Below are 12,680 nucleotides of genomic sequence, written 5' to 3' on the forward strand. Positions count from 1 at the left end.
CACGTGTTTACCTGATCATTTGTTGTGGGGTGGAGGAAAGTACACCTTTCTCTCTCAGTTCAAAATCTATTAGAAATCACCTATCACCAACTTTCCACAGTCCCTCTCTCTGTTTCTTTCTCCTGAAATTCTAATGTGATTTATTTTAAGCTCGTCAACATGACAGACGTTTGTTGTAGAGAACTGCATGCATCTTCTTCAGGAATATAGGCCTTGATTGAAACAAAGACAAAGTGAGGACTGCAGATACTGGAGAGTCCGAGTCAGAAAGTGTGGTACTGGAAAAGTACAGCAGGTCAGGCAGCATCCGAAGAGCAGGAGGATCGACGTTTAAGGCATAAGGCCCTCATCATCACATTTCTGCTGAAGGACTTACGCCCAAAATGTTGATTCTCCTCCTTCTCAGATGCTGCCTGACCTGCTGTGCTTTTCCAGCAACATCCTTTTTGACCTTGATTTAAACCAGGCCAACATGTTAAAACCAGTAACGGGTTTCCGAAACCATCCGCACTCCAGTCCGAGTAGAGGGAAAACTCAATTTCATTTCCAGATCAGGGGAACTGTGGTCAATCACAGCATCCCACTTGCTGCTCAACTCAATGTGGGCCTAGTATTAAACCGGGATCCTCACAATGTGTGGCCTGAGTGTTATTTCAGGCTGCATTTTATCAGGAGATCTAAGGAAATCTTCAAAAATAATTGACAATCAATTATTCAGTCAACAAGAAGCATGTGAATTTGTGGCCTATCAGTAGTCATGGTATCTCAAATTTCCTCCCACAGTTCAGTGAGAATAAGTTGGCCAAGTGAGTAACTAGTATAATTAATGGTTTGAGCAGGAGCCCACCAATGCATTAATATTTTACTGAGAGGGATACCTTTTTCTCCTTTACAACCAGGTGTTCCTTCAGGTCCAGGTGACCCTGGTTGTCCTCTGTCACCCTAGAAGTAAATAAACTACAACTTAATATTCCATTGAACAGTTTGTGGTACAGTGCAATGTTTATGATGTGATAACAAATAACTTATGAAGCTGTTAGTGATGTTTATATACTTACCTTGTCCCCCTTCATTCCTGGAAATCCAACAATGCCTCTTTCACCTTTTTGTCCCATTGGACCTTGCTGTCCACAAAGACCCGATGGTCCCCTCATCCCACGAAAACCTTTCTCGGAGCCTAGAAAACCAAGCCTACCAGGCAATCCAGGGATTCCTGGGTTCCCAGGAAGCCCCTTTTCACCTGAAGCAGTTGTAATAATTTACAGTCAGTTTAACATGAAACATAACAATTAACGTTTGAGTTAAGGAGACAAAATAATATTGTCATTGCCATTATGGAGACAGGTTACAAGGAGAAAAATGCTGGGAGATATTCCAAGGTAAATGACTTTCTAAAAGGACAGGCAGGAAGGAGAGGGCGGGAGAAAGTGAGGACTGCAGATGCTGGAGATCAGAGTCAAAGATTGGTACTGAAAAAGCACAGCAGGTCAGGCAGCATCTGAGGAGCAGGAGAGTCGGCATTTTGGGCATAAGCCCTTCATCAGGGTGTGTGTGTGTGTGTGTGTGTGTGTGTGTGTGTGTGTGTGTGTGTGTGTGTGTGTGTGTGTGTACCAAAGGGGTTGAGCAATAGATAGGGTGAAAGAGGGACTGGGAGGAAGCTTGGAAGACGATAGGTAGATGATGTTGGGGGATGATGGTGGTATTTTGGATTAGAGGGTGGAGTGAATAGGTGGGAAGGAAGATGAACAGTTCAAGAGAGTCATGCCAAATTGGAGGGTTGGATCTTGGTTGAGGTGGGGGGAGGGGAGATGAGGAAACTGATGAAATCAACATTGATGCCATGTGGTTGGAGGGTCTCAAGGCAGAAGATGAGGCGTTCTTCCTCCAGACATCAGGTGGCTATGACTTGGTGGTGGAGGAGGCCCAGGACTTGCATTTCCGTGGTGGAGTGGGAGGGGGAGTTGAAGTGTTCGGCCACAGGGAGTGGGGTTGGTTGGTGCATGTGTCCCAGAAACATTCTCTGCAACGTTCTGCAAGTTGGTGCCCAATCTCCCCAATGTAGAGGAGACCACATTGAGAGCAACAGTCACAGTAGATGATGTGTGTGGAGGTACAGGTAAATCTCTGTCGGATGTGGAAGGATCCTTTGGGGCCTTGGATGAAGGTGAGGAGGGGGAAGGTGTGGGTGCAAGGTTTGCACTTCCTGCGATGGCAGGGGAAGCTGCTGGGAGGGGAGGATGGGTTGGTGGGGGAGGCATGGACCTAACAAGGAAGTTACGGAGGGAATAGTCTCTGCGGAATGCTGATAGGGGTGGGGAGGGAAATATATCTCTGGTGGTATAGGTTGGAATCAAAAGATGAAGACTCCTTAAAGGTGGATAACAAAGGGAAGATGACAATGGTAGGAGGAGTATACAGGCAGTTAGACAGTGGGACAAGAAAAAATCAGGAGATAATAAGGACATGCAACAAAAGCAAACCAGGAATCATGACTGAATTAATCTAGACATAAGTTTTGGATAGCACAGTCAGGCACCATTCTGTGGACCAGGAGAGTCAACACTTCAAGCATAAGCTGCAGACTTTTAGACTCTGATCTTCAGCATCTACAGTTCTCACCCTCTCCACATAGATGGGGATAGTCAGACTGGCAGAGGAACCACGAAGAATTCATCAAATGTACTCAGGACAGTTTCCTCGAACAATATGTTGTGGATCCATTTGGGGATCAAGTGATTTTGGATTTGGTGATGTATAATGATTGGCTAACTAACAGAACACAGATGGGAGAACGGGGGCACTTTTAAAATGGCAATCTGTAACTAGTGGATCGGCACTGGGACCACAGTTATTTACGATATATATTAACAACTCGGATGAGGAAAATGAATGTTCTATAGCCAACTAATGATGTCAGAGTAAAATATTCCCTCGGAAACAATGACAATAACACGATTGAATTTATCACTCAGTTTGAGAGAGAGAAACCTGGGTCAAAAACAATAATGTCAAATTTACAGAAGGATATTTACAAAAGAATGAGGCAGAGCTTGCAGGAGTGAACGAGGGAAGGAGTTTTGCAGCAAAATAATTGAGAAGCAACAGCAGCTGTTTACGAAACAGTTCATGGGTTGAAACATATTCCTAATCCATTGAGGAATTTGGATCTGAGGAAGGTGAGAAACAGATCACAGTTAACCAGGGAAGGGAAGGGTAGCATCAGATTGAAAGAAAAAACATACAATGTAGAGATGATTAGTGATAAGTGAGAGAATTGGGAAAGTTTTAAAAACTAACAAAAGACAATCATAAAAAAGTAGAGGGAGAAAATAAACTTTGAAGCTAAATGTGCAAAGTAATATCAAGATGAACAGCACAAACTTCTTTCACCATATATAGAGGAAGAGAAAAGCCAAAGTGAACACAAAGAGAATGAATCTGGGGAAATAATAACAATTGGAAACCACGAAAAGGCAGAATAGTTAAATAAATATTTTGCATCAATCTTCATAGTGAAAGACATGAATAGTATTCCAAAATTACTAAATATTCAAGGATCAAAAGGGATGGAAATAAGGACAATATCAATCATTAGAGAAGAAGTGCTTGGAGGTGTAGTGCACAGCGAAGAGGGTTACCTCAGATTACAACAGGATCTGGACCAGATGGGCCAATGGGCTGAGAAGTGGCAGATGGAGTTTAATTCAGATAAATGCGAGGTGCTGCATTTTGGGAAAGCAAATCTTAGCAGGACTTATACACTTAATGATTAGATTACTTACAGTGTGGAAACAGGCCCTTCGACCCAATAAGTCCACACTGACCCACTGAAGTGCAACCCACCCAGTCCCATTCCCCTACATTTACCGCTTCACCTAACACTATGGGTAATTTAGCATGGCCAATTCACCTAACCTGCACATCTTTGGACTGTGGGAGGAAACCAGAGCACCCGGAGGAAACGCACACAGACATAGGGAGAATGTGCAAACTCCACAGAGACAGTTGTCCGAGGTGGGAATTGAACCCGGGTCTCTGGCGCTGTAAGGCACCGTGCCGCCCCAATGGTAAGGTCCAAAGGAGTGTTGCTGAACAAAGAGACCTTGGAATGCAGGTTCATAGCTCCTCGAAAGTGGAGTCACAGGTAGATAGGATAGAGAAGAAGTACTCAGAGTATTGAGTACAGGAGTTGGGAGATCATGTGGCTGTACAGGACATTGGTTAGGCCACTGTTGCAGTATTGCATGCAATTCTGGTCTCCTTCCTATCGGAAAGATGTTGTGAAACTTGAAAGGGTTCAGAAAAGATGTATGAGGATGGTGCTAGGTTTGGAGGATTTGAGCTATAGGGAGAGGCTGAACAGGCTGGGGCTGTTTTCCCTGGAGCATCGGAAGCTGAGGGGTGACCTTATAGAGGTTTACAAAATTATGAGGGGCTTGATAGGATAAATAGACAAAGTCTTTTCCCTGGGTTCAGGGAGTCCAGAACTGGAGGACATAGATTTAGGATGAGAGGGGAAAGATGTAAAAGAGACCTAAGGGGCAACTTTTTCACGCAGAGGGTGGTACGTGTATGGAATGAGCTGTCAGAGGAAGTGGTGGAGGCTGATACAATTGCAACATTTAAGAGGCATTTGGTTGGGTATATGAATAGGAAGCGTTTGGAGGGATATAGGCCTGGTGCTGGCAGGTGGGACTAGATTAGGTTGGGATATCTGGTCAGCATGGATTGGTTGGACCGAAGGGTCTGTTTCCATGTTGTACATCTCTATGACTCTAACTACTTGGGTGAAAAAGCATTAAGGCTCCTGGATAAGCGAGTTTTGAGAAGATTTAAGGCCCCTGGATCTGATGGAGTGCACCCCAATATTAAAGGAAGCAGTTACAGATATAGTAGGCGCATTGGGAGGATTGGATTTGGCAATTGGCAATGAACCAGGTCAGGTGCCAGATCTCTCAGTGGGACAGCATTTTGGTGATAGTGATTACAACTCCCTGACTTTTATTATAATCATGGAGAGGAATAGGAACAGACAGTATGGGCAAGTATTTAATTGGGGGGAGGAGAATTACAATGCTATTAGGCAGGAACCGGGGCATCTAAATTGGGAACAGATATTCTCAGGGAAATGCACAACAGAAATGTGGAGGTTGTTTAGGAAGCACCTGCTGATAGTGCTGGACAGGTTTGTCCCACCGAGGCAAGGAAGGGATGGTAGGGTGAAGGAACCTTGGGTGACAAGAGATGTGGAACATCTAGTCAAGAAAAGGAAGGAAGCTTAGTTAAGGTTGAGGAAGCAAGGATCAGACAGGGCTCTAGAGGGTTACATGGTAACCAGGAAGGAACTGAAAGACTTAGGAGAGCTAGAATGGGGCATGAGAAAGCCTTGGTGGGAAGGATTAAGGAAAGCCCTAAGACGTTCTACACTTATGTGAGAAATAAGAGGATGGCCAGAGTTAGGGTAGGGCTGATCAGGGATAACGGAGGGAATTTGTGCCTGCAGTTGGTGGTGGTAGGGGAGGTCCTTAATGAATATTGTAGTTTAATCAGAAACAAAAACAGAAGTTACTGGAAAAGCTCAGCAGATCTGGCAGCATCGGTGAAGAGAAATCAAAGTTAACATGTGATCCTTTAACAGTTGGTTTAGTGTCTATTATTGAGCCAATGTTTGAGTCTGTAATAGCAGAGCATTTAGAAACATAGAACACAATCAAGCAGAGGTGGCATGGCTTCTTGAAGGGGAGTGACATCTGCCAAATTTATAACAATTCTTTGAGGAGGTAACAAGCAGAATAGATAAAGGGGAAGCAGTGGATGTGATAGATTCAGATTTTCAGAAGGTGTCTGACAAGGTTCCATGCGTTAGGCTTTTGATAAGACATTGATAGAGGATTGGCTAACTAATAGGAGAGAGATTTAGGATAAGGGGTAAGGGCATTTTCAGGGTGGCAATCTATGAATTGTGGGTCCCACAGGGATCAGTGTGGGGGCCACAGTTACTAACAATATATTATTTATGTGTGTAATATATGCTAATCTATTAATAACTTGGATGAGGCAAATGAATGTTCTACAACCAAGTTTACATATGACCCAAAAATAGATGAGAAGATAAGTGAGAATGACACAGGGTCTGCAGAGGGACACTGGTGGGTTCAGTGAGTAGGGAAAAATTGGCAGATGGAATCTAATGTAGAGAAATGTGAAGTTATGCACATAGGCAGGAAGACTAGACTGAATATTATTTAAATGGAGAAAGACAGCAGAAAGCTACAGCACAGAGGGATTTGGGCATCACCATCCAGGAATCACAAACACCTGGCATCCAAGTTCAGTGGGGAATAGGGAATACTGTTTACAGTTCTGGTCACCACATTACCAAAAGAGGGTACAGAGGAGGTTCACCAGGATGTTGCCTGGTATGGAGGGTGCCAGTTATGAGGAGAGGTTGAACAGATTAGGATTATTTTCATTAAAAAGGAGGTTGAGGGGGGACCTGATTAAGGCCTACAAAATCATGAGAGATATAGACAGGGTGGATAGCAAGAACTTTTTTTCCCAGAGTGGGGGACTCAATTACTAGGGGTCATGAGTTCAAGGTGAGATGGAAAATGTTTAGGGGAGATATAGGTGGAAAGTTGTTTATGCGGAAGGTGGTAGGTGCCTGGAATGCATTGCCAGCGGAGGTGGTAGAGGCGGACATGATAGCATCAATGAAGATGTATCTAGACAGATACATGAATGGGCAGGAGCAGAGGGATACAGATCCTTAGAAAATAGGCAGCAGGTTTAGATAGAGGATCTGGATCAGCGCAGGCTTGGAGGGCTGAAGGGCCTGTTCCCGTGCTGTAAGGTTCTTTGTTCTTTGTTCTTCTTTGAAGGGAAATAGAATGTTGGTCTTTATTTCAAAGGGATTACAATATAAAAGTAGGGAGGTTTAACTAAAACAATACAATGTACGGGTCAGACCACAGCTGGAATGCTGTGATCGGTTTTTGTTGCCTTATCTGAGGAAAGATAGACTGGCCTTACAGGCAGCTTCACTCAGCTGATCCCAGATATGAAGAGACTGCCTTAATAGGAGAAGGTGAGTGAAGGGCTTGTTTTCAATGGAGTTTGGAAGAATAAGAGGAGACCGAACTGAAACATACAAGGTTCTGAGGGAACTTGACAGGGAGATACAGAATGGCTGTACCTCTTTTCGGAGAATCGAAGATTAGATACATCTGTAAAGCCTTTGACAAAGTCTCACATGGAAGGCTGGTCCAAAAGGTCATCCAAGGCAGGTTGGCAAACTGAATCCAAAGTTGGTTTACGAATAGGAAGCAAAGGGTGCTGATGGGGGGCTGTTTGTGGTTGGAAGCCTGTGACCAATGATGCACCATAGGGATCGGTGCTGGTATCCTTGCTATTTGCTATGTATCCTAACAATTTGGATGTGAATGTAGGAGATATAATTAGTAAGTTCATAGATGGCACGAAAATTGCTGGTGTTGTTGATGGTAAGGAGGATGGTCTCGGGCTACAGTCTAATCTTCATCAGCTGGGAAATTGGGCAGAGCAATGGCAGATGGAAATTAATCCTGATAATTGTGAGTGATGCAATTTGAGAGGTCTAATAAGGGAAGGACATACACAATGAATGGTAGGCCTCTAGGAGTGCTGAGGAACAAAGGGACCTTGATGTACAAGTCTAGAGATCCCTGATATACAGGTAGACAGGCATGGAAGAAGGCTTATGGAATGTTGCTTTCATTAGCTGGGACATAGAATATAGGGTAATAAGTCTTTGTTCAACTTTATAAAACATTCATTAGGCCACAGATGGAATACTGTTTGGTTCTGGTTGCTACATTATTGGAAATTCCTTATTGCACTGGACAGAGTACAAAGGAGATTCACCAGGATGTCTCCTGGAAAGGAACGTCTCCCAATGGGTGGTAGAAATATGGAACATGCTGCCTGAGAAGGTGGTGGAAGCCCGCTCTAGTAACATTTAAGAAGCATCTGGATGAGCACGTGAAATGCCAGGGCATAATAGGCTCTGGGCAAAAGTGAGGACTGCAGGTGCTGGAGATTAGAGTTGAGTGTGTGGAGCTGGGAAAGCACAGCAGGTCAGACAGCATCCGAGGAGCAGGAGAGTCAACATTTCGGGCAAACGCCCTTCATCCGGAATTTCAGGTTGAGATCCGCCATTGTCATGGCCCCCAGATAATGTCTGACACATGAAGACAATCCACAATCTTTATAAAGTAGGACAGAGATCGTCACTACGTTAACTGTGAGGAAGGGAAAATACTACACCATCATAGACTCTGAACCAAGTGCAAGTAAGTGGGATTAGTGTAGTTTGGTGTTTGTTGATCACTTTGGCATGGTGGGAATATTTTGATGCTGTATGACTCTCTCTGAGCAGGCATAATCTCAGAATAAAGGTACACATGTTGAAGATAAACGTGAGGAGGCATTTCATTTCTGAAGGGGACAGAATTTGTGGAATTCTTTATTGCAGAGGGCTGTTGAATCTGAATCATTAAATATATTCAAGACAGATTGTTAATCACTAAGAGAACAGAAGAACAGGAGTAGACCATTCAGCCCCTTGAACCTGTTCCATCATTCAAGGAGATCGTGGCTGATCTGTGCCCTAACTCCATATACCTGACTTTGGCCCATATCCCTTAAAAATTTTGCATAATAAAGATTTATCCATGTCAGATTAAAATTAACAATGATTTCATGTCAACTACCATTTGTGGAAGAGAGTTCCAAACCCCTCCCACCCTTTGTGTGTGGAAATGCTTCTGAATATCTCTCCTGAACTGTCTGGCCCTAATTCTCAGACAATGCCTTGAAGTTCTAGAATCTCTAACCAGTGGGAATAGTTTATCTGATTCTAGTCTGTCCTTTGCTGTTAATATCTTGAAGGATTTAAATCAGAACACTCCTTAACTTTCTAAATTTTTGAGAATTACGGTTGATGGGGACAAGGTGTGAAAGTGGAGTTGAGGATTGCCAGATCAGCCACTGAACAGTGGAGCTGACTTTGATGGACTGAATGATGAAGGGCTTTGGCTCGAAACGTTGATTCTCCTGCTCTTCGGAAGCTGCCTGACCTGCTGTGCTTTTCCAGCAACACACTCTCAACTCTGATCTCCAGCATCTGCAGACCTCACTGTCTCCTCCTTGATAGGCTGAATGGCCTACTGCTGCTTGTAAGGCTGATGGCTTTACAGTAAAGCAATAATGCTTTTGATACAAAGCAACTATTTGTTCATCAACCTACTCTCTCAACCAGCAAACACAGACAATATATGCAATACGCATCAAAGCAATGCCACACACCTTGAAGTTTACAGTTGTGTTCTAACTACTGAAAAATTATTCATTATTTTGAAACATCTTCTGATTCTCCTTTGATTTATTGCTATGCTTCACAATAAATTGGTAATTAAGTGTTCTGTAATAAGTTAATACTTCTATCTGTAGAAAGTGCATGAAATCTTAGCCCTGCCTTCTATGGCACTAGTGTTAGCTTTAACACTTCCCACATCAAACTAGAGGTCACAATTTAAGGAGATGGGGTTTTCCATATACAACATAGAACTTAGAACATTACAGCGCAGTACAGACCCTTTGGCCTTCGATGTTGCGCCGACCTGTGGAACCAGTCTGAAGCCCATCTATCCCACACTATTCCAGTTTCATCCATATGTTTACCTAATGACCATTTAAATGCCCTTAAAGTTAGCAAGTCTACTACTGTTGCAGACAATGCATTCCATACCCCTACTACTCTCTGAGTAAAGAAACTATCTCTGACATCTGTCCTATATCTATCACCCCTCAATTTAAAGCTATGCCCCCTCGTGCTAGCCTTCACTATCTGAGGAAAAGGGCTCTCACTGTCCACCCTACCTAACTCTGATTATCTTGAAAGACTCTATTAAGTCACCTCCTAACCTTCTTCTCTGCAATGAAAACAACCTCAAGTCCCTCAATCTTTCCTCATAAGAACTTCCCTCCAAACCAGGCAACATCCGAATAAATCTTCACTGTTTCCACATCCTTCTTGTAATGCAGTGACCAGAACTGTATGCAATACTCCAAGTGCGGCCTCATCAGAGTTTTGTACAGCTGCAACATGACATTGTGGCTCCGAAACTCAAACCTTCTACCAATAAAAACTAACACACCATATGCCTTCTTAACAACCCTATCAATCTGGGTGGCAGCTTTCAGGGATCTGTGTACATGGACACCGAAATGTCTCTTCATCTACACTACCAAGAATCTTACCATTAGCCCGGTACTCTGTATTGCTGTTACTCCTTCCAAAGTGAATCACCTCATACTTTTCCACATTAAACTCCATTTGCCACCTCTCAGCCCAGCTCTGCAGCTTTTCTATGTCCCTCTGTGATCTGCAACATCCTTCAGCACTATCCACAACTCCAACAACCTTAGTGTCATCCGCAAATTTACTAACCTATCCTTCCACACCCTCATCCAGGTCATTTGAGAAGATTTGTAGCTCGGGTGTATGTTGTTGTGGTTCTGTTCACCAAGCTGGGAATTTGTGTTGCAGACATTTCGTCCCCTGTCTAAGTGACATTCTCAGTGCTTGGGAGCCTCCTGTGAAGTGCTTCTGTGATCTTTCCTCCGGCATTTATAGTGGTTTATCTCTGCCGCTTCCAGTTGTCAGTTCCAGCTGTCCGTTGCAGTGGCCGGTATATTAGGTCCAGGTCGATGTGTTTGTTGATAGAATCTGTGGATGAGTGCCATGCCTCAAGGAATTCCCTGGCTGTTCTCTGGGACAACACTACTATTATAGGACAAGCCAAGCAGAGAACAGCCAGGGAATTCCTAGAGGCATGGCACTCATCCACAGATTCTATCAACAAACACATCGACCTGGACCCAATATACCGGCCACTGCAGCGGACAGCTGGAACTGACAACCGGAAGCGGCAGATACAAACCACTATAAATGCCGGAGGAAACAACACAGAAGCGCTTCACAGGAGGCTCCCAAGCACTCAGGATGTCACCTAGACAGGTGATGAAACGTCTGCAAAACAAATTCCCAGCTCGGCGAACAGCACCACAACAGCTCATTTATAAAAATGACAAACAGCAGTGGCCCCAAAACAGATCCTTGCGGTGCAGCACTAGTAACTGAACTTCAGGATGAGCATTTCCCATCAACCACCACCCTCTGTCTTCTTTCAGCTAGCCAATTTCTGATCCAAACTGTTAAATCACCCTCAATCCCATGCCTCTGTATTTTGTGCAAAATCCTACCATGGGGAACCTTATCAAACACCTTATGAAATCCATATATACACCACATCAACTGCGTTACCCTCATCCACCTGTTTGGTCCTCATTTCAAAGAACTCAATACAGTTTGTGAGGCACAACCTATCCTTCACAAAACCATGCTAACTATTCCTAATCAACTTATTCCTTTCTAGATGATAATAAATCCTATCTCTTATAACCTTTTCCAACACTTTACCCACAACCGAAGTAAGGCACACTGGTCTACAATTACCAGGGTTGTCTCTATTCCCCTTCTTGAACAAGGGGACAACATTTGCTATCCTTCAGTCTTCTGGCACTATTCCTGTCGACAACGACGACATAAACATCAAAGCCAAAGGCTCCACAATCTTCTCCTTGGCTTCCCAGAGAATTCTCGGATAAATCCCATCTGGCCCAGGGGACTTATCTATTTTCACACTTTCCAGAATTGCTAACACCTGCCCCTTGTGAACCTCAATCTCATCTAGTCTAATAGCCTCTTTCTCAGTATTCTCCTTGACAACATTATCTTTTTCCTGTGTGAATAATGAGGAAAAATATTCACTTTGTGTTTCCCCATCTCCTCGGACTCCATGCACACCTTGATCTTTCCCACATCATTGTTTTATTCCTGATATACTTGTAAAAAGCTTTAGGGTTTTCCGTGATCCTACCTGTCCATGACTTCTCATTTCCCCTCCTGGCTCTTCTTAGCTCTCTCTTTAGGTCTTGCCTGACTAACTTGTAACTCTCAAGTGCCCAAACTGAGCCTTCACGTCTCACTCTAACATAAGCCTCCTTCTTCATCTTGACAAGAGATTCAACATCTTTAGTAAAGCCCGGCTCCCTCGCTCGACCACTTCCTCCCTGCCTGACCGGTACATACTTATCAAGGACACCCAGTAGCTGTTCCTTGAATAAGCTCCACATTTCTATTGTGCCCATCCCCTGCAGTTTCCTTCACCATCTTATGCTTCCTAAATCTTGCCTAATTACATCATAATTGCTTTCCCCCCAACAATAACTCCTGCACTGCGTTATATACCTATTCCTTTCCAGTAAAGTGAACATAACTGGATTGTGGTCACTATCACCAAAGTGCTCACCTACCTCCAAATCTAACACCTGGCCAGGTTCATTGCCCAGTACTAAATCCAATATGGCGTCGCCCCTTGTTGGACTGTCTACATATTATGTCAGGAAGCCATCTTGCATACAATGACCCAACTAAAGTACTTGAACTATAGTATTTCATTTCAATATTTGGAAAGTTAAAGACCCCCATAACATCTACCCTGTTACTCTCGCTCCTATCCAGAATTATCTTTGCTATCTTTTCCTCTACATTTATGGAACTATTCGGAAGCCTATAG

General features: G+C 43.6%; 1 protein-coding gene across 1 annotated transcript in view; it reads right to left on the reverse strand.

The window, feature by feature from the left end:
* Nucleotides 1-12,680, reverse strand: part of LOC132821661 (collagen alpha-4(IV) chain-like) — a 266,111-nt gene that overhangs the window by 64,297 nt on the left and 189,134 nt on the right. Inside the window, exons 33-34 of the mRNA XM_060834370.1 lie at nt 1,059-1,240; nt 879-942 (exon numbers count right to left, since the gene is read on the reverse strand). Coding sequence (XP_060690353.1) covers nt 879-942; nt 1,059-1,240 — 246 coding nt within the window. The remainder of the gene's footprint in view (nt 1-878; nt 943-1,058; nt 1,241-12,680) is intronic.

The sequence above is a fragment of the Hemiscyllium ocellatum genome, chromosome 13 (genome assembly GCF_020745735.1).
Source record: "Hemiscyllium ocellatum isolate sHemOce1 chromosome 13, sHemOce1.pat.X.cur, whole genome shotgun sequence".
NCBI classification, from domain to species: domain Eukaryota; kingdom Metazoa; phylum Chordata; class Chondrichthyes; order Orectolobiformes; family Hemiscylliidae; genus Hemiscyllium; species Hemiscyllium ocellatum.